Below are 22,500 nucleotides of genomic sequence, written 5' to 3' on the forward strand. Positions count from 1 at the left end.
AAAAAAAAGAAAAAAAAAAGAAAAAGAAAAAAAAAAAAAAATAATAATCATATTGAGAAAATTGAGCTTATAACAGGTGTCTTGTTGTAACACTTGGATAACATCTAAATAGTGATGACTTTCAACAACTTGTGACATTTTGAGGAGTTCTAGTCCAAATTTGACACACACAAAACACATATACATGCCATGCCTATGTTTACAATTCCTGGGTAGTTAGTACACGGCTCAAGTTACAAAAATCTTGACATCGAAATACAAAGACACCACTTTAACGTTTGGCACTTGTTTGGTGATGTGCGAATATTAACAGTTCCAACCACCGACGCGAAATACAATAGGGAAAAGTTCTCTCCTATGGGTTTGTTTGAGAGGATAAATCACTAGAAAGTATTGTACAGTAGTTTCACTGGAGTATAGGAAGACTATTGAGGCAAATCTGTCATCAATATAAGTCTCCAAGAAAAAGAAATAATATAAAAAAAAGAGAAAAAAAAAGTTCTCTCCTAGAAAATTGGTCTTCCAATACACTGTTAACATTATAATGTAAGGCACAATAGTGCTGGCAAGCATAAACCCTGCTCTATATTTTCTATGCTGTTACTTATATCGAGAAGGAAAAGATGAGCATTAAAGACTATGATATATACACAAACACACACACGCACACACCTCTGTGCAAGAGGAACATGAAACTGAATTGAGACTTTGCAAATGAAAGACCTAGTAGGTAAAATTATTGTATAAAAAAAAAAAAAATCAAATCCATAACTTCCCTTTATGGCTTCTTTAAAGGAAAGATCATTCTGACATACTTCATAGAAAAAATAAAAGCTCTCACACGGCAACCTTCACACATGCATACATGACTCTCCTATAGGAGTTAACACAGCCAGGAGATTTTTAAGTCGACATCTCCATAAGAGACAGAGCACTTGAGGATCACTAAGTTCTCCCATAAGCACTTATATACATTCCGAGCCCGTCTCGTAATATCTTTTTTTCCTTGGGTTAATCATTAACACAATCATCTGTGTTAGAGTCCGCTCAGAGATGAAAATCATTTAAAGTAAAGGAATCCAAGTCTTTCTATTGGAATATAATATCATCATTATTATTATTAATTACTAAGATTACTTTAGCAGCTATGAACTGAATCCGGGTTCTTCTAGTAGGATGTAGGACTGGAGAGGCGGTGGAAGACCGAGCTGGGGCGTACCAGAGTGTATTCTCTTTGGTGTGAGTGATCTGCGGATCGTCTGCCAGCAGAGGAACGAGAGGCTTGCGGGTTGTGTCCAGTGGGGCATCATTAGTGTTTTGAGCTCCAGGAACAGAGGACCCAGAATCTGTAACAATACATGAGATTTTGATATATGATGTTGGGTTACGAAACAGATATTTCAATAGATATTGCAGGTTAATGTAGAATTATGATTAAAATGTTACTAATGTTAACAAGTCTAAGTCACAGTCAGATGCAGGAATGTCAAACATATGGTCTGACAGTATCTTATATAAGTTCTGGGCCTATAATTGGTTCTTTTTATCTCTAGTTATGCTATCTAACCCATCATACATCGGGTCAGTGAAGCAAATGAAGTTGACAAAACTGCTCTAATAAGAGAGAAAAATGGGAGAAAACTAAGACCATGGGAAAGACAAGGCAGCATGGGATGGTAGGAAGAGTGAAATAAAAAAGTTCTAATCATAATACTTACATGATAACACCTAGATTGTCTAAACATGGTTCTAAGAATATGTTGATGCATTCGTCTAGGATCCGCTGCCATCAATTGTGAGATTATAGTAACTGTGCTTGAACAATTTTCAAGCCTCTGATGAGAAATCACAGCCTGGAAATGATAGTAATAAATGAGTGAGATTTCTCTATCAGTAAAATCACACAATGAATACTGAGCGAGATTTCTTCCTTTGTAAAAAATCACAAAGAGGAAATGATAACAAAATTATCAGCATTTCAAGACTACCAGAGCTCATTTTATCAACATTTGCAATTCTAAAGTGTGCTCATTGCCACACAAATGACCCTTACCTTAAGAAACCAAGCAAAGACACTCTGATCTTTGTCCCTGCCATCTGCCGCTCCCCAAATACACGAGCCATAGTTGACCAGGGCTCTTGTGAGTGCGAGAGAGTCGTCCAGGTACTCTACGCTATATGTCAATAACGTTCGACCCTGGGAAGGTAGAGGGAGTTAGTTAGTTTGTGTCTTTTAATTCAGAAGCTTGAAAGTAATCAATGATTTTTTTTTTCCCTTTCATCTCTCCGTATCTTTTCAACTCACTGATTCTCCCTCTCTCCATTCCTATTACTCTCTCTCTCTCTCTCTCTCTCTCTCTCTCTCTCTCTCTCTCTCTCTCTCTCTCTCTCTCTACCACCTTCCCTACCTCCCTCTAAAGAATAATAACGTTTCTACTAGCTCTATACTCTGTATCCCCTTGATATTTCACACACTAACCTTGTTATTAGCAGCATCGATATGTGCACCGGCAACTAGCAGCGTATGTGCAACCTCTGCCGCCCTGTCGTACAGTCCCTCTCTTAGCAGGTTCCGCACACAGTGAAGGGGTGTTTCGCCAGAGTTGTCTCTTGCATTCACATCAGCACCATTTGCTATAAGCGCTTCTAAAGCCTCTATTAAGCTCGAGCTCCTCACATCACCTGCAGGATAAAAGTACATGTCAAAATATACATAAATTGTACTCCTGATTAAAAAGTCATTAAAACATCACAGCAAACCTTAAAACTGACAACATAAATAAAAGAACCATCCATGCAATAGAGAAACGGCTAACTTACCAAGCAAGAGAGTATGCAACGGAGTCTGGCCGAAGGAGTTGACCTCCTTGACGGAAACTCCTGAGCTGACCAGCTTGGCGATGAGAGGACCTGGCTGGGGCAACAGGCAGGCAACGTGCAGTGCCGTTGGGGTGAATTTCTGGGGAAAAAGAAGCCATTTGTGATAACTGTTTTAGAAAGATGATTTCTTTCTCTATGTCTGTCTCTCTATTTATTTATATATTTGTTTATTGAGAGATAGATTGTGAAATAAATGAATGAATGAATGAATGAATGTGTGTGTGTGTGTTGTGTGTGTGTGTGTATGTGTGTGTGTGTGTGTGTGTGTGTGTGTGTGTGTGTGTGTGTGTGTGTGTGTGTGTGTGTGTGTGTGTGTGTGTGTGTGTGTGTGTGTGTGTGTGTGTGTGTGTGTGTGTGTGTGTGTGTGTGTGTGTGTGTGTGTGTGTGTCTGTGTGTGTGTCTGTGTGTGTGTGTATGTATGTGTATGTGTGTGTGTATGTGTGTGTGTGTGTGTATGTATGTGTGTGTAATATGTGTGGGTGTTTGTACATGCACACATCTTCATACAACCCTAACCTTTAAGATCACAATACATAATCCCCGGACATCAAACAGCGGAAACACAGATTAAGGACAAACGTTGCCATGACAACCTCTGACGCATTGCCCTTTTCTCTCTCTCTCTCTCTCTCTCTGTTCTATTGTTCGAATCCTTAACCTTCCCCCTCCCTCCTCACCACGTAATATTTTTTCCCCTCTCTTTTCCTTAAAATAGATTCTCCTCTCCTCCCCCTTCCACAGTAACTGTATTATCTTTCGTTTGGAAGAGACTCCCCTCTTCCTTTTCCTAAACAATAATTTCTTTTAAGCATCTAATAGATTTCCCTTCCTCCTCCCTCCCCCTCCCCCCTCCCCTCTACATTAATTAATTTCTCCTCTTCTAGGCTTAAGACAGACCCCCCACCTCCCACCCCCACCCCTCCCTCTCTAATCTCCAAATAACAATCTGTTTATCTTCTAAATCCTAGAAAAAAAAAACCCGTTATAGTGTACAATAATGATTTTCATCTTGACCTCTCTTGTGACTCCAACAAAGGAATAAAAAGTGCCATTGCTAAACAAAATATCAAAACCCAACAATATGCTTTCGCTTAAACCTATTTCATTCATAAAGCACGTTTACCCCCCGCCCCCCCCCCACCAAAAAAAACAAAAAAAAAACAAAAAAAAAATCATAACGACACTCTCACCCACACAATAATTTCTCCACCTCCCTACCTACACCTTCAAACAAACAAAACAAAAAACAAAAAACAAAAAAAGTTATAGTGCGTTATAGTGCCATTTTCCAACATACCTCCAGATCTATTTTGTTTTCTTGGCCAACCAGCAGCCGACACATGGTAAAGGCTTCTCCTCCGCGGTGTTTTGATATGATATTTTCTTTGGTATCTGTTGAGAGAGGGACAATATTAATAGTATAGGAGATACTATCGGTATTTTTAAGATTGTCATTACTGGGATCTTTATTATTATTTATGTTTGTTTCGTTTTTATTGCTATTACTAATGTTATCATTATTATTATCATCATTATCGTTGTCTTTTTTATGACGGAAATACATGTTTTTGTATTAGAACTTTCTCTCTTTCTCTTTCTTTCTTTCTTTCTTTCTTTCTTTCTTTCTCTCCATATACTCAATAAGATTCGTGCACAAACGACATACACGAGTGGCACAAACAAAGACATACGTACATACATACACAAACAAACACACCCAAACACAAACACAAACACACACACACACACAAACACAAAACCCACCCCTTCCAAAACCTAACCCCAGAACCCCTACACCTCCCCCCATCCCCACCCCCACCCCCACCCCCTCCAAAACCTCCCCCCAGAACCCCTACACCTCCCCCTATCCCCACCCCCACCCCCACCCAAACCCAAACCGCCAGAACACTCACCCTGGTAACGGAACGGCTCAACCTTGGGGCAGCCATCGAGGAGGTCAGCTAAGGTCAGGAGGTGTGTGTGGTGGTGGCTGTAGGAGAGGCGAGTGACCAACGGCCGGCTTCCCCTCGACCCTCCGTTTCCCTCACGCACGCAGCCAACAGAAGGAGCCATCGAGTCCTGCTGGTCTACGGCGCCTCTCAGCTGCTGTAGGGCTCGACATGTAGGTCCATCTCTGAAGGAAGGGGGGGGGGGAGAAGAGAAGAGGGGAGTGGGGGTTAAAATGGGTGCGTTTCGGTGGCTAATTCGGTGGATTAAATGGGTTAGTATTGTGCGCTGAATTGGGCTTTTCAGTGAGTGTAGAGAGTCCTGTAATAGAATGGGGTTAACTTACGAATTAAAATAGGTATTTCGGAGGTTATTCGACCGGTGTACCAAAAAAAAAAGTACTAAAATAGGGGGAGCAAAGTGTTTCGGTGGGTGCATAAAGTACGGTAATAGGGAAGGTTGGGGGGGGGGGGGGGGGTTAAACTACGTGTTAAAATGGATGGTTCCGTGGACATTAGTGGTTAATTAGAGATAAATAAGTGTTTCGCCTGGCATCGGTAGGTGTCACAAAGATTGTAAAATGGCTTAAGCTAACTTTAATTGCTGTAAAAGGGTTTTCAGAGTACTAAAAATTGTATGTTGTCTTAAACTGGTCTACAATATTCTAAAAAAAGATATAATCTGATCGATAATATTATAAAATGGTCATATATCAATGTAGTGAGTGTTAAACCGTATTATAAACGGTCTTATATAGAGAAGAAATTACGTTGAAATATTACAAGTAATGAAATTCTGTCAAAAAATATATCGTAAATATCAAATCAATTACGCCGACTTGTAACTACGCTAAAATATGAAAGTAAAATGACAAACTATTTCAACCGATCTGTGAAAAAATACACGAAATAATATGATAAATGTCGAAACCATTGAAGAAATACCCCAGAAATGATGCTAACAAAACTAGTTATTTAGGAAGAGTAAATCTCTTTGACGGCGGTAATAGCTATGTAGATATGTAGATACGAGATATATAATTAGTTATAGAGGAAATACACAGGTGTTCAACTATGATAAAAGTCTGTTAACTGGTACACGTTGATGGTATTAACATTATAAAGATATACCATGCACCTGTACACGACACTAAACACACGGTGAGCTTATTAGTAAACAGCACGGTGAACATAACCGGCGCGTAAAAATGTATTAACATACATATATACATACATACATACATACATACATACATACATACATACATACACACACACACATACACACACACATACACACACACACACACACACAGAGAGAGAGAGAGAGAGAGAGAGAGAGAGAGAGAGAGAGAGAGAGAGAGAGAGAGAGAGAGAGAGAGAGAGAGAGAGAGAGAGAGAGAGAGAGAGAGAGAGAGAGAGAGAGAGAGAGAGAGAGAGAGAGAGAGAGAGATTGAAATGAAGTCTGGATCTAAAATGGAGGAAAATATACTGTGTTGTTACTGTTGCTAATGTCATCAAAACACACATCAATAAATAAATCATAATTTTTCAAAAATAAGAAAAAAAATAGATAGAACATGTCAACACAGCGTCTTATGAGCACTTTTCACAACCAATTGAACAAATAGATCATATACTGTATACACGCGACTACCTAAGCTGGTCAGTACATGTTCTTCCAATTAACGTTCTGCTATAGAGCCAGAAATGTTCTTCAATATCCAAGGAGGAAATTCAAGAACAAATCTTTAGTTTCGCTTTTAAATGTTCAGTTGAACAGATTTCACGAAATAATATACTATTTTTTTGTTTTGTGAGACTCTTTCACCCCTTCACCCTTACACACTCTTTGTCTTACGCCCTTTCTTCCTTTCTTTCTTTCTCTCTGTCTCCCGTTTCAGTCTCTTTCCATTTTTCTTTCTCCTTTCTCTTCTCCCCCTCCCCCCCCCCCTCTCTCTCTCTCTCTCTCTCTGTCCCTCCCCCCCCTCTCTCTCTCTCTCCCCCCCTCTCTCTCTCTCTCTCCCCCCCCTTTCTCTCTCTCTCCCCCCTCTCTCTCTCTTTCTCTCCCTCCCTCACCCCCCCCTTTCTCTCTCTCCCTCCCTCCTCCTCTCTGTCTCTCTCTCTTTATCTCTCTTCATCTGCACATCCCACAACCGGAATAAGAATTACGGAACGCCTTTATCATAGGGCGTGTCTGGATGTTGTTACCATGGTTACCAGCACACGCACAGGATAGCGTCTACCTCCACCAACCCTTCATCAGCCGGTCCCTGCTACCTCGCCTCCTTGTCCACAGTAGGCCAGGTCTACTTTAATATTTGCACGCACACACACACGCACACACACACACACACACACACAGAAACTCTTCCCTCTGGCGTGTCAGAAGAGGTGAAGGTGCTGTGGAAACCCACATTGCTCTATATTTTGATATTTTAAAAGCTGTTTTTTTTAAAGGTTATTCTGTGTCATTTGAACAAGAGAGAGAGAGAGAGAGAGAGAGAGAGAGAGAGATAATTCATTTCAATATCACATAAAATCCCAGAGAGAGAGAAAGAGAGACAGACAGAGAGAGAGAGAGAGAGAGACTCATTAACGTGTTCCCCGTTTTGCAAATCACGACACTCAAGCTATACTCTCCCTTGCACTAGTATGATTACTTGCAAACAGGTGTTGCTATAGTTTCCATTGCAACAAACAGAGCACCAAGTGTTTCCCTCTAAACAGACCGCTCTGCAACACTGGCGGTTCCTCCAATAAGAGAATTTCAATCTAAAAGGGGCGTTTCACATACCTATTTCGCAACCTTGCAACATCAACTAAGACATTAGACATTTATCATAAATACTCAAATATCGATTAATTAGAACATCTATTGCAATTCTCCCAATAGAGGTTTTGATTAACGAGAGTCGTTTGATCTACAATGTCTCCTTGCAACCTTGTATAACAGACAACCTGCCCTCGTGAGAGATAGAGTGAGAGAGAGAGAGAGAGAGAGAGAGAGAGAGGGGGAGGGGGAGGGAGAGAGGGAGAGAGAGAGGGAGAGAGAGAGAGAGAGAGAGAGAGAGAGAGGAGAGAGAGAGAGAGGAGAGAGAGAGGGAGAGAGGAGAGGGAGAGAGGAGAGGGAGAGAGGGAGAGAGAGGGAGGGAGAGAGGGAGAGAGAGGGAGGGAGGGAGGGAGAGAGAGAGAGAGGGAGAGAGAGAGGGAGAGAGGGAGAGAGAGAGAGAGAGAGAGAGAAAGAAAGAGAAAGATAAAGAGGAGAGAGAGAGAGAGAGAGAGAGAGAGAGAGAGAGAGAGAGAGAGAGAGAGAATAAGAAACAACATCTTCAACAACAATCACACATAACCATCCATACACCCTATCCAAGAAAAAAAAAAAATCCAAATTTTCCTAGCGAGAATGTGTCAAATTCTCACAGTTGCAGACCGGGATTGCAGCCAAAACATTTTCAACATTGCCTCCCTTCATTCCACCTGCAGTGCATTCCACGTTAGCAAAACCTAACTCACTCGGCATGTGCTGAAATTGCTAATTAAAGACTAGAGTTGAGATTTCTTCGTGTTTTTTTAATGAGCCAACAGAAAGGTGGTCGGGTGGTAGGGGTGGGGGTGGTGAGAGGGAGGGGGGGGAGGGTATTATCATATAACATTTAGATTTTGTATCATAAGTTAGGCTGATAATGATGATGGTGGTGGTGGTGGTGATGATGATGATGATGATGATGATGATGATGATGATGATGATGATGGTGGTGATGAGAGAGAAACAAAAAGAAAGAAAGAAAAAAAGAAAGAGAGAAAACGAGAGAGAGAGAGAGAGAGAGAGAGAGAGAGAGAGAGAGAGAGAGAGAGAGAGAGAGAGAGAGAGAGAGAGAGAAAAGAAAGAAAGAAAGAAAAAAAAAACGAGAGGGAGAAAAAAAAAGAGAGAGATAAATAGAAAAAAAGAAAGAGAATGACAGCTCGAAAGAGAGAGAAAGAAAGAGAGAAAGTGAGAGGAAGAAAGAAAGAGAGAAAGTGAGAGAAAGAAAGTGAGAGAAAGAAAGTGAGAGAAAGAGAGCTCGAAAGAGAGAGAAAGAAAGAAAGAGAGGAAGTGAGAGAAAGAAAGTGAGAGAAAGAAATAGAGAATACAACGCAAGTCCAAGAGTCAGCGAGCACTCAACACTCTGGGATTTTCCCTGCCTCACCATCCCTGCTTTTGAATATTTACGCACTAATTCTGTTCAGCGAATAGGCTCAGTGGCGAAGGATCTCTCGGAAGAAGGAATTAATACGTAGAAGAGAATGAGAGTAAATAAAAAAGGTAAAAAAAAACAAAAGAAGAACGCATTAGTTACTGCGGCTTCCAGGTACGAATGAGATGTAGGCAATGACATGTGGATGGATGGCTAGCCCCGCCCCTTCGCTCGCTTCTTCTATCTTTCTCTCTCTCTCTCTCTCTCTCTCTCTCTCTCTCTCTCTCTCTCTTTCTCTTTCTCTCTCTCTCTCTCTCTCTCTCTCTCTCTCTCTTTCTCTTTCCCTCTCGCTTCTTCTTTTCTTTTTCTCTCTTTCTCGATTCCTTCTTTTTCTCGTTTCGTCCTTCGTTCTTCATTCTCTCTCTCTCTCTCTCGCTTCTTCTTTTCTCTCTCTCTCTCTCTCTCTCTCTCTCTCTCTCTCTCTCTCTCTCTCTCTCTCTCTCTCTCTCGTTCTTCTTCTCTCTCTCTCTCTCTCTCTCTCTCTCTCTCTCTCTCTCTCTCTCTCTCTCTCTCTCTCTCTCTCTCTCTCTCTCTCTCTCTCTCTCTCTCTCTCTCTCTCTCTCTCTCTCTCTAGTTCATGGAGGTCATTTGACTGTTGCCTACATGCGGGATCTATCTATCCACAATCCAGATTCCACTTCTAATATAAACATGACTGGTTTTGCTTTTATATCAAAGCGTATTCAGAAAGCGCTCTCCACACAACAGGGTAAAAGGGTGGGACATACACAGGGAAATTTAGCATATACACAAGAATACACTCAGATGTACACGAGGCACATATATACATGGGGAAATATTAGCATATACACTTAGGTACTCAGATATACATGAGGGAAAAAAATGAGGAAAAATGAGAGACTATATGTAAGAGTTAGTACATATACCAGGAAAACTGTAATATATACATAAAAAGGAGATATACTAGGAAAATTGAGTTTATATACAAGGTCACTCAGATACACAGAAGGGAATATTAGAAAAAAAAAAAAATGTATGAATATAGTAAAAATAATAAAAAGGTGGAAGAAAAATGTATATAATAAAGGACACCTACAATACATATGTACGGAGGAAAAATTAAGACACACAAACAACAACAAAAAATACATATAAAAGTGGGACAAAAAAGTCAGGAAAAAAAACCAAAAAAACAGAAAGAATGACATAGACGGGTAACGACAGTGCAAGAGCAAGTGGAAAGTTGCAGGAAACGGCAATGCAAAGTCAGCTGTGATCAACAGGATCTCCCGTAAGCGACGTGACTTCGCTGTACGGACATCCTTTCGTGAGTCAACGGCCGTGAATAAGCGAGTAAGGGAGTCCTTCGACCGCGGGTGAATCATGGGTCAATTAGAAGGAGCGATTCATGAGTTTTATCCATTCTTTGTTAGGATGAGTCGAGATGGGTGGGTGGGTGGGTGAGTGAGTGAGGGAGGGAGGGGGGGGAGTGAGTGAATGAAGGAGTGATGGAGGGAGGGAGGGAGGGAGGGAGTGATGGAGGGAGTGATGGAGGGAGGGAGGGAGTGAGTGAGTGTGTGAGTGAGTGATGGAGGGAGTGAGTGAGTGTGTGAGTGAGTGAGTGTGTGAGTGAGTGAGTGTGTGAGTAAGGTGTTTCGTGTGTTATCTCAATGGACAGTTCACGAGTGTTACTCATCCTCTTCCTTGGTTGAATAATCATCGATGAATGAGTGAATGAATGAGTGAGTGAGTAAGGTGACCAATGTGAACCAAGATAGGTGAATAAGTGAGTGATTCACTCCCTCAACTACAGAGTGACTCACGAATGATCACACGGGGCAATTCACAAACAAGCCTTATTCACCCCCATCATCCCATCATGAAAACTCCCTAAAAAACAAAAAAACAAAAGAACGAGTGAATGAACAAAGTAACAAACAGCGGATGAGTCACGGATTATCGCACGGGACAATTCACTAGTCTTATTCATCCCCCTCCTCCCCCCCTCCCCCCCTCTCCCCTCCCCCACCACTCCGTGAGTCAAAAGGAAATGCTAACCACACTAAACAACTGCGTGTGTTGCGAGGACCGCCTGTCATAGCGACTACGAGCCTAGCATGCGATCAAGCTGCAAGGGAAAAAGGGGTTTCGACCATGAGGGTAAATGGGTCAAAATTGCATGCTCAAAGAAGAAGAAGAAGAAGAAGAAGAAGAAGAAGAAAAAACGAGAAAAAAAACAAGAAAAAAAGGGGGAAAAAGTCTGAAGATACACTCGAAATTATCATTCTTATTTTCTAAAACGTAATGGGCAATATCTGATGTAGAATTTAGAGCGTAAAACATTTCTTTTACAAGATGGAATTCAAACACGAACGAGTCGTTATGGCCGTTAATTTTAAGCAAGAGGCACCCACGCTCTGCCTTAGCTCCTATAATTTGCCTCTTAAGTGATTAACGATCATTGCACCCGACCCCCCCCCCTTATACACACTTTAGCACCTACCTCCCCCCCCCCAAAACAAAAAAAAAAAAAAAAAAAAAATCCAACGGAAACTTTGAGGGAGGAGGGAGGGGGAGGGATAAGAAGGTAGGTGAAGGGAGGAGAAGGAAGAAGGGAGGAAGGAGGAGGAGGAGGAGGAGGATGAGGGGGAGGAGGAGGAGGAGGAGGAGGTGAACGAGGAGGAGGAGGAGGTGAACGAGAAGGAGGAGGAGGTGAACGAGGAGGAGGAGGAGGTGAACGAGGTGAACGAGGAGGAGGAGGAGGAGGAGGTGAACGAGTAGGAGGAGGAGGAGGTGAACGAGGAGGAGGAGGAGGAGGAGGAAGAGGAGGGGGAGGAAGAGGAGGAGAAGGAAGAGGAATAAGAAAGAAGGAGGGAAGAGGAGAGGCTTCTGGGATGCAACCTCGACCCGAGATACGGCATCCGGAAGTTTCGTTTCGTATATACACAACGACGCCTCGAGCCAAGCTATTACTCTATCATAGACCCTTAAACTAAGCATCTTTCTTTCTCTCTTTCAATTTCTTTAGAGACAGCTGCACCTCCTCGTTAGCAGCCCCTTGGAGCAAATTACTCCTCATTGAAGTCTTACGTAAGAATTCGTCTGTCGCGGATCATTTGCATGTCAACGGGTAAGATCATGATATATGGGCGTTAGATGAGTGCCTAATTTTTGCATTGGGGGGGTGAGGGTGGGGATGTGTGCCTTCGCCCCCCGCTGGCACCGCCCGTAAGTAAGCATTCGCCTGTGCAAGCACGACATGGGAAAGTGGACAGCCATGTTTCAAATCTTGACGTGGCGTAGAAGGAGCTAATGTAACTGACAAGAACACCTTTTATTATTTTTTATTTTTTCTATTATTATTATCATTACCAGTATTATTAATATTATCATCTATTTATCTATTATTACTGTATATATATATATATATTTTTTTTTTTGTGTGTGTGTGGGGGGGGGGGGGTTGCCGAGTCGGTTTTACATTCAAAACAAATCTTTAAAAGTGATACACCAATATATTACATACGATAAATATTTTTACAAATCTGTTTTAATTCGATATAATATATATAAGGTGTATATATAACATATCTGCTTTTAACTGCTCTAATATATACACCTTTTATGACATCCCTTTATCTATATTTGATATAGGATGTGCCCTTGACCTTCAAAATCTATTTTTATTCAATATAGGATATACCATGAATCATAAATAGGCCTATCCCTCTTTATTCAATATAAAATCTAAGCCTACCCAACATTTCACAAATCTTCCTTAACTCGACCTGAGTTAAGGAATTAAAAAATACAATAAAACAAATCCCCAAAGAAAATAGATTAAAACGCATTAATTTCCCTAAAGAAAACATTAACGCGCAATTCGGCTATCACGTTGCGCGCCTTTTCCGTCAGAGGTTGAAGCTTCTGTCCAACTGTCAATCACAGCCAGAGGAGAGCTGTCACCTGAGGAACACGACGTTGCAGAGATACTTATGAGCATCCTTGTGATCTCTCTTTGTTGTCTCGGTTTCTATGTCTGTTTCTCTCTCTCTCTCTTTTTACCCTCTTTCTTTCTTTTTCCATGTCTCTCTCTTTTTTTCTTTCTTCCTTTCTTTCTATAGTCTTCTCTTTATCTTTCTCTCCCCCCTTTCTCTTTCTCTCTCTTTCTCTTTCTCTTTCTCTCTCTCTCTCTCTCTCTCTCTCACTCTTCCCCCCCCTCTATCCCCCCCACTCTCTCCCCTCTCTCTTTTTCTCTTTCTCCCTCTCCCTCTCCCTCTCCCCCCTTTCTCTCTCTCACTCTCTCCCCCCACCCTCTCTCTCTTCCCCCCCCTCTCTCTCTCTCTTTGTCAGCAGCATCGTCAGCAGACATACGATAGCTATGCGGCGAGGCTTTGCGGTGAGTTGACCCCGTGGCTACCTGACCTGACTAAAGCAACGTGGCACTCGACCGTCTGTAAACACCCTCCAGTCATCTTATCAGTCATCAAAGGCATTCCAGTCAGTTCATTCCACAAATTTGTTTCTAACCTAATAATACCTTCAAGTCATTTTTACCACAGTCACCAAGGGAATATCAATAGCTTTCAAGCGGTCAAAGTTGATCTTCAAAGTAAGCGTAAGAAAGGGTAAGTAAGCATAAGATTCGAAACTGTTTTATAAGCTAATAATACCTACAGTCAGAAAGCAGTTAAAAGGGGGTCAGTCATTTATTCTTTAACATACGGTCGGAGTTGTTTTTCAGGGAAGAACGCGTTGCATTATTTCACTCGAACGATTTTCGAACTCAAATACGATGTCATGTTACCCTTCTCTTTGTCTCTCTCTTCTCTCTGTTCTTTTTATTTATTTCCTCTCTCCCTCTCCCTCTCTCTCTCTCTCTCTCTCTCTCTCTCTCTCTCTCTCTCTCTCTCTCTCTCTCTCTCTTTCTCATGTTTTCCCTTCCGACTTCCTCCTTCCCTCGCTTTCCCATTCTCTTCTCTCCCTCACTCTTCCTCCCTCTTATCCTCCATCTCCTTCCCCTCCCTTCTACCTTTTCATCTTCCTTCCCCTCTTTCGCTCCCTCCTCTCTCCCGTCCCCCTTACCCTTACCCCTCCCTAGCTTCTTCTTCCCTCCCCTCTTCCTCCCTCCCTTCTTCCCTCCTCCCCTCTTCCTCTCTATCTTCTTCTCCCCCCTTCTCTCTCCATCCCCTCCCCCTCCATGCCTTCATCTCTCCCTCTCCCTCTCCCTCCCTCCCTTCTTCCCTCCTCCCCTCTCCCTCTCTATCTTCTTCTCCCCCCTTCCCTCTCCATCCCCTCCCCCTCCATGCCTTCATCTCTCCCTCTCCTTCCCTTTCCCCCCTTCTTCCCTCCTCCCTCCTTGCCTCCCTCCCTCCCTCCCTCCCTCCTCCTCCTCCTCCTCCTTTCCCCAAAGAAGACACACTCATCAGCCACTGCCTTTATGTTCGAGTCGACTGCATAAGTGCGGGGCGTTTCTTCCCATTAAGAAGCTTTGATTGAGCTGTCACGGGATGCAGAGTCCGGAAGATACCTCTCGCTCGGCTACACTAGGGGGGTGGGGGGATGGGGGGGATGCTGGTTGCGTTCTGTGTCTGTGTGGGGGCAGGGTTGGGGGTGGGAGGGAGAGAAAGGGAGTGAGGGAGTGAGGGAGGGAGGGAGGGAAAGTGGGATGGGGAGGGAGGGGGAGGGAAAGTGGGATGGGGAGGAAAGGAGGGAGGGAGGGAGGGAGAGGGAGGGGGAGAGAGAGAGAGAGAGAGAGAGAGAGAGAGAGAGAGAGAGAGAGAGAGAGAGAGAGAGAGAGAGAGAGAGAGAGAGAGAGAGAGGTTGAAAGAGAGGTTGAAAGAGAGGTTGAAAGAGAGAAAGAAAGAGAGAAAGAAAGAGAGAGAGCAAGAGAACGAACGAAAGAACGAAAGAAAGAAATAGAGAGCAAGAAAGAGAGAAAGAAAGAGACCGAGAAAGAGAGAGAGAGCATCACCCCCCACCCCACCCCCACCCCCCCAAAACCACGATCTGACCGTCGCCTTGCCTAATCAGTGCTAATCACACGCCAAGCCGCCCCCGTGCTTTGGCCGTTTAGCTTAATGAATGGTTTACGCCGAGGGTAATCACACAGGAAACAGGACACCGGGGTAAGGGCGTCTTAAGACCTGCGTTCCTGGATGGTGGGATTAGAGGGATAGGTGGGGGGGGGGGGTGAGGGGGATGGGATAATGGGAGGATGGGTAGATGGAGGAATGGGGGGATGGAGGAATGGGTGGAATAGTGGGATGGGAGGGATGGAGGGAGGGGGAGGGGGAGGGGGAGGGGGGATGGGATGGAGGGAGGGAGGGAAGGGGGATGGGAGGATAAGAGGGATGGAGGGACAAGATAGGTGGGATGGAGGGATGAGAGGATGAAGGGAAAGAAGGGTTGTAGGATAGGTGATCTGGATAGTAGGATAATGGGATGGAAGGATAGAGGAATAGAGAGATAGTGGCATGGATAATACGTTAACACATGGATGCTGACACCCAAGAGACCGTCAGTACGTGAATGTTAACTCTCAACATCCGTCAGCACGTGGACATTAATTATGAAGACGCTGTCAGCATCATCTCAGCATCCATTAAGATGTAGATGCTTAATTATCTAATGAAAACTAATGAAAATGGTGCAACTAAAAAATTAGGAAAATATCTTCCAATGTCACATAATCAACAGCTCAATGATGGTGTAAAAAATAGTACTATAGAAATAATTGAACTAAAAAAGCAAAGCAAAATAATTTGGGTAAGGTGATAAAAAAAAGACATTAGCAGCACAGTTCTTAGTAATAAAAGTCAAGAACAGGCAACGTGGTTATATTCTTTATAATAATGAAAAAAAAAATATATATATATATCTAAGACAGTATCAAAGATCATTCAGTAACAGCAAGCACAAGCATAAACTAATCTTCCATATTGTAAAACAAACAAACAAACAAACACAGCAATAATTGAAAAACACATCAAAATGGAGACATTAATAATAAAAAAAAGTTACAATACCAAGAACCCCCCCCTCACCCCCGCCCCCAAAAACCCCCCCCCCCCCGCCCCCCTCACACACCTACCCCCAAAAAAAAAAAAAAAAAAAAAAAAAAAAAAAAAAAAAAAAAAGACGAACTTTATAAACAAAACAGTGAAACCCAACACCCCAGGAATCGGATATGACTTGTTTATGTCATCGCTTTTGTAAACAAACACCCACAAGAACGGAAAATAACACTCGAGTATACATACATACATTAGGAGATACATAAGTTAACAGCAAAAGACACATAGGACTTGGCACACTGAGAGATTTACAGTGGAATAGTATGATAAGAGTGAAACACCATTAGATATACAACAGATAGTACACTAGTAATTACACAGGAATTAATTCACTCAGAGACACACGAAGGATAGTACACTAGGAGATTCACAGGAGATGGTACACTGATATATCTACATGGGGGATAATTAACTAGGAGAAACACCAGGAACTATCCACTAATTGATGAACAGCTGATAGTGCACTAGTAGTTACACAGGATTCAATTCACTTAGGAAAAACACAAGGGATAGTACACTAAGTGATACACAGGAGATGATAGTCCTACACTAGGATACACAGGGTATAGTATACTAGGAAACAAAAGAGGAAACACTTGGGAGATACACACTGGAATGCTACAGTAGGATACACAAGAAATAGTATACCAGGACATACACATGAGATAGTATACCAGGGGATACACAGGGAATAGTATACCAGGGGATACACAGGGAATAGTATACCAGGGGATACACAGGGAATAGTATACCAGGGGATACACAGGAGATACAGGTAATACAGTGGAAGACATACAGGAAACAATACACAATGAAATAGTACACAAAACGCAACACCGAAACGCGAAAATGACACACTACCGAGGCTATGTTCCCATTTATCGCAGTTTACTTCCGTAGAGTTTTTGATGGGCGGAGGTCATTTCACTCAACGCCCACGCGCGCGCTTTCAGTGTGGTTTTGTGTTTGTTTGTGTGAGTGCGGGTGTGTGTGTCTGTGGACATACACATATATACTAGTATAACGAAAGATTTCTCTTTTTCTTTCTCTCTATATATGTACAATATGTACATGTGTGTGTGCATATAAATATATAAATATAAGTATAAATATATATATATATATATATATATATATATATATTATATATATGCATATAAATAAATGCACACACACACACACACACACACACACACACACACACACACATATATATATATATATATATATATTGAACACAAACATATGTGTACAAAGATAAAATGAAATACAGTAATAAGGGAACATACAATTGTTTTTTTCCATTTCTGACACAAATACACATGCACATTATATCAATCAATAAATAAAATAACACACACCCACACACACACACACGTTGCTCCTTCTCGCCCATACCACACCCATATTCCACGTCAAATTTTTCCTCCATTTCCATTTACAATCAGAGCACAAAAACGCTGCTCTTCAATCTCAAATATTTTCATCTTTACATAAAATCATACAACACACACACACATAGAGAGAGAGAGAGAGAGAGAGAGAGAGAGAGAGAGAGAGAGAGAGAGAGAGAGAGAGAGAGAGAGAGAGAGAGAGAGAGAGATTATACATTTCAATATCACATAAAATCCCAGAGAGAGAGAGAGAGAGAGAGAGAGAGAGAGAGAGAGAGAGAGAGAGAGAGAGAGAGAGAGAGAGAGAGAGAGAGAGAGAGAGAGAGAGAAAGATCATTCATTTCAATATCACATAAAATCCCAGAGAGAGAGAAAGAGAGAAAGAAAGAGAGAGAGAGAGAGAGAGAGAGAGAGAGAGAGAGAGAGAGAGAAAGCGAGAGAGAAAGCGAGAGAGAAAGAGAGAGAGAAAGAGAGAAAGAGAGAAAGAGAGAAAGAGAGAAAGAGAGAGAGGGAGAGAGAAAGAACGAGAGAGCGAGAAAGAGAGAGAGAGAGCGAGAAAGAGAGAGAGAGAGCGAGAAAGAACGAGAGAGCGAGAAAGAGAGAGAGCGAGAGAGAGCGAGAGAGAGAGTCACAAGATACGAGAGCAGACTCCTTCCTTTCTTTCCCTCCTTCAGGAATCCCATAACAACCAACCAGCTCGAAGAAAAAAGAAAATCACCCAACACGCTTTAAACAACAGACATTCCTCCCCACCGAGAGAAGATTCTGGACACCGCCTATGACACCATGACCTCGTGGGGGCATGAGGTAGGGGGGAGGTGGGTGGAGGATGTTGGCACGGGGGATGGATGGGTGGGTGGGTGGGTGGGTAGGTGTCACATATGCCTACGGTAAATGACTAGATGGAATGGTTGCTCGTTGAGTACCTGCAACCGTCTGATTTCGTCTGATACACTTTATTTGCGCCTCAAGATATAAAGAGGCTAATTGCAAAACTAACGGCAAATGCAACAAGGCAGACAGACCATACTGATCACCACCAACTGGAATGGAAGAATTTGCAATAGTGATATCTATCACCATCAATCAACAATCGAATTGATGAATAAAACGCACTCTATTAACAAAACGGAAGACATCCTCAAGCTAAACTTAATAAACAGTGAGTAAAAAACAAAACAAAAAACATCCATTACATTATAACTGTGAAGGAATGTGCCACCGAACGAACATAAGGTTTCCTACGCCTAATATCACCGCTAACACGTATGGAAACCCCCGATCTAAGACACGACCCGGATCTCAAAGAGTCATAGGACCCCCCTGTGGCATCCCCATAGACACAACCCCCCTAACGGCGGCAATATAACGCAAAAGAAACCAGTATGTGTGTGTGTGGATCGCCATCTCAATTCAGGGCTGGCTTCATTGAGTCGCTGAGGTCAGTAACCCTTCCCTGACTCTTGCTGTACCTCTCGGCTTCTGCATCTCTCTCTCTCTCTCTCTCTCTCTCTCTCTTTCTTGCATCACCTCTCAATGGGGAAAATCTATATGCACCGGACGCGTTGCACAGGTTAAAGGGCGAGGCGAGGAAACGACGGAAAAGGTTGCAAAGACAAATCCATATTGCAAATCTGATCTTCCTTGTAAACGCGAGAGGTCGTTAGCCCCGGAGTTTTCACTGGTTATAGTAAGTCAGACTCGGGTCGAAAACTTTTCCTCGCCGATCGCTCTAACATCGGGGGAACTTCTCCATTTTGAGACAGGGTGGTGATTTAACCCTTTTTTCTCCTTTTGGGTGTTGCATATTGAGCTAAATGTGACATTCACCTCCGCAATATCTATTGGAACTAGTACTGCGGCTGGGTGGCAACTTTCTGGTATTGAAGTCGTGCATTATTTGCAACTTGTATTCCCTGACAATGTGATTCCATCATTTTTTTTCCTTCAGAGATTACAAGACACACTGTAAAAGTAATCGTGCTATATATAATAAGACCATATAACCTGATAATGGCGACACGAATTTCCGATCCACGAAATGAACACATTCAAACAAGCACTGGGTCACACACAGACGAAAAAAAAAATAAATAATAATCAATCGAAAAGATACTTACAATCTCGGTCTTTTGTTTTGTCTATTGTCCAGAATCAGAGATTTCATGAGGCAGTCCTTCTTCTAAGCTCCCTCAAAAAATTAAAAATATTCATTTGGTTGGTTCACTGAGCTCATAGCAATTTGTCACGACGACGTAGGAACACCCATGCTCCCACATCGAACCACTGTTTGTATTATTCGCTATATATCCTGCGTGCCTTATGGGTCGAGGCGTTTCTCAGGAGTCACTAAAGGCCGAGCGAGCGACGGCACATCACATCCTTTCCGCTGTCGTGTCTGTAATGTACTATCGAGTGAGTCATTGGCGACGAGACTCACGTCGCTCTGACTGGCGAGGCGACGGAGGCCCAACGTGTCGTACAGCAAAACATTGGAAGAACAATTTGGTTGAGGTGGGATAAAGGGAGAGAGAGAGGGAGGGGGAGGGGGGAGGGGGGGTTGTTATACGGCGATTTTCGTAAATTCTTGGGAGTGATTTGGAGTAGGAATGGTTTGTTTGGCTCCATTTGGTGGAGTTGTTTGGCTTCTGGGAGTCTCTTGTGTGAACAAAGTGTGACTGACACTCGTTCGCTGTCAGTTTGTCGGAGGCTGGAATTCTGCAGCGCATTACGGTAGACCGAACGTGTATGCCTCGTTATAAAGGTTGATTCTAGTAATCAATAACACCTATATCATCAGACACCATCAAATATACACCAGAAAGAGTAACAAACGAAACGTACATTCAACAAACGAGAAAAACATGACAGTCTCTCGTCGTACGTCTGGTACGTAGAGCGTCAGGGACCAAGCGAGCCTGGCAGCGGTTTACACATCGCACAGTGGCCGGCCAAAACGGATAACGCTATGTAGGGTTAATGTGTACCTTAAATACACAATATTCATTATCTGAGCTCCCCCTCCCACATGCCAAGATCATAAATTCACCGCACTCGACGGCCTTTTGAGTCTGCACAGGAGTGACAAGTCTCTGATAGGATCCAGGGTATTGACCGAACCATTTCCGGTTGGGTATCACGTTTGGCAACCGAAAGGATCCTGAACACCACGTGGTAGTTGTCCTGGTCACTGAGATCCCCCTCCCGAAGAAGAAGAAAAAAAAGGAAATAGCTTATTCCCGGTCCTTAACATGCTTTTGGGGAAATACACTCATCATTTTTCTCTTAAGCGCTTGAGAAACATTCGCGGTATCAAATGTCACGTTCCCCTTCCTGTTGTGAGCTGAACGTAGGACGTTGACTTGATCTCATTGTGGAGAACGAGTCATGAGAGACGAGCATCGGAGTTTTGAATCTTTAAGAGAGAGAGAGAGCCTTGGCAATCGCTGCATGCACTCAAGTGAAAGATTCCTAGAACCGTCTAAGAACATCCTGATAATGATATTTGGATGATGCTTACTGATTATTAGCATTGCAAGCTTTCCTACATCATCCGGCTTTGCAGCTCAAGAAACCAACAAATACAGAAATTAGGTTAAGGAAAGTTGCGTGTGTAGTTCAAAGCTGGCGTTGAACCCGCGCAGACTTCATCCTGTGCTGAGGTTACTGACCCCGCGAGATCAAAACATGCAGTTTCTTCTCAGCGAATGAACTCTCGTATTGCACTGATAAATACTTCTTGTTACGCGCGCACCCTCAATCAAATACCCATTCCTTAATACGCGACGCTATTGCAGATGATCCTACAGAGGGAAATAATCAATTAAGAAGAGTTTCCGATGAAAACAAAATGCAGTAGACATGAAAGAAGCAGTGGATTCTAGCTCGCTGCCACCGCCTCACTGACACATATAAGACTCTGGCAGCAGTGCTCGTGTGGCAGTGTACGTTCCATCGACAGGCGCCAACGGAAGGTCACGGAAGGGTTGGAGCGACAGCCGGCAGACATTCCGGAAAAGAAGTGTGACCTCTTCCAAGAGAGAGGGGGTGGGGATGGGGAGGGTGGGAGGGGAAGGAGGCGACGTTAGGTCAACCTCGCGTGTGGGTGGGCATGGGGTCACGGCTTCCCACACCTTTTTCTGGTTTTATGGGCGGGCTTTCCTGGTGATGTTACAATGAACTTTCTTCCGTTATCGGGCAGTATGCGAGAACACATGTCTGGTTCGCGTTAGTACGTAGAATGATAAGGAAATCTTATCGGAGATGAGACAGATAGAGCGAAGGGTTTAACCCCTAACCTTGATAAGAGAGATAGATAGATAGATAAATAGATAGAAATCAATTCAAATTCAAAGTCAAAATACTTTATTTCATTAATTACAATGAAAGACAGATAGATAGATAGATAGATAGACAGACAGAGAGAGAGAGAGAGAGACAGAGAGAGAGAGAGAGAAAGAGAGAGAGAGAAAGAGAGAGAGAGAGAGAAAGCGAGAGAGAGAGAGAAGAGAAATAGTAGAAACAGTGAAGTAAAGAGAAAGAAACAGAAGATGGAGGGGAGAAACACAAACAAAAGAAAAAAAATGATAATAAACACAAAAATAAATGAAAACAACAACAAAATAAAACACGAGAAGAGGTAGAGGGGGGGAGAGGTAAAAACAAATAAAATAAATAAAAACACCCCAGTTGATATGACTGCAAGATGCTAATTCAAGCTAGCAAGGAAGATGCTAGACAAGATTTCCATTTATGAGGTTGAACAGGGTCAGCAGGTAGGTGATATGTGAAGCAACGGCAGCAGTAAGAGCGTCAGCAGGTAAGACGTTTCTATACGGTCAGCAGGTGAGCCGATTAGCAGAACCATTCACCAAAGACTTAAAAAAAAAAGAAAAAAGGTGACAGCAGAAGGGCGGGCCAGCAGGAAAATTGATTAGCAGGCAAGATATTGAAGAAGGTCAAGAGGTAGACAATCAAGCAGGGTCAATAAGCAGGATGATGAGCA

The 22,500-nt window shown here is 42.8% G+C and overlaps 1 protein-coding gene across 1 annotated transcript in view; it reads right to left on the reverse strand.

Annotated features, from left to right (window-relative positions):
* Nucleotides 1–19,906, reverse strand: part of LOC122264001 (uncharacterized) — a 21,870-nt gene extending 1,964 nt beyond the window's left edge. The window contains exons 1-8 of the mRNA XM_043032621.2: nucleotides 19,616–19,906; nucleotides 4,794–5,014; nucleotides 4,178–4,272; nucleotides 2,821–2,959; nucleotides 2,480–2,682; nucleotides 2,054–2,197; nucleotides 1,719–1,853; nucleotides 1–1,346 (exon numbers count right to left, since the gene is read on the reverse strand). The exon at nucleotides 1–1,346 is cut by the window's left edge and continues 1,964 nt beyond it. Of these exons, the coding sequence (XP_042888555.2) occupies nucleotides 1,146–1,346; nucleotides 1,719–1,853; nucleotides 2,054–2,197; nucleotides 2,480–2,682; nucleotides 2,821–2,959; nucleotides 4,178–4,272; nucleotides 4,794–5,014; nucleotides 19,616–19,662 (1,185 nt within the window). The 5' untranslated portion in view covers nucleotides 19,663–19,906 and the 3' untranslated portion in view covers nucleotides 1–1,145. The remainder of the gene's footprint in view (nucleotides 1,347–1,718; nucleotides 1,854–2,053; nucleotides 2,198–2,479; nucleotides 2,683–2,820; nucleotides 2,960–4,177; nucleotides 4,273–4,793; nucleotides 5,015–19,615) is intronic.
* Nucleotides 19,907–22,500: the final 2,594 nt, after the last annotated feature.

This window comes from Penaeus japonicus, unplaced genomic scaffold (assembly GCF_977035675.1).
Source record: "Penaeus japonicus unplaced genomic scaffold, GWHDUDI00000001_assembly GWHDUDI00000038, whole genome shotgun sequence".
Lineage (NCBI taxonomy): Eukaryota > Metazoa > Arthropoda > Malacostraca > Decapoda > Penaeidae > Penaeus > Penaeus japonicus.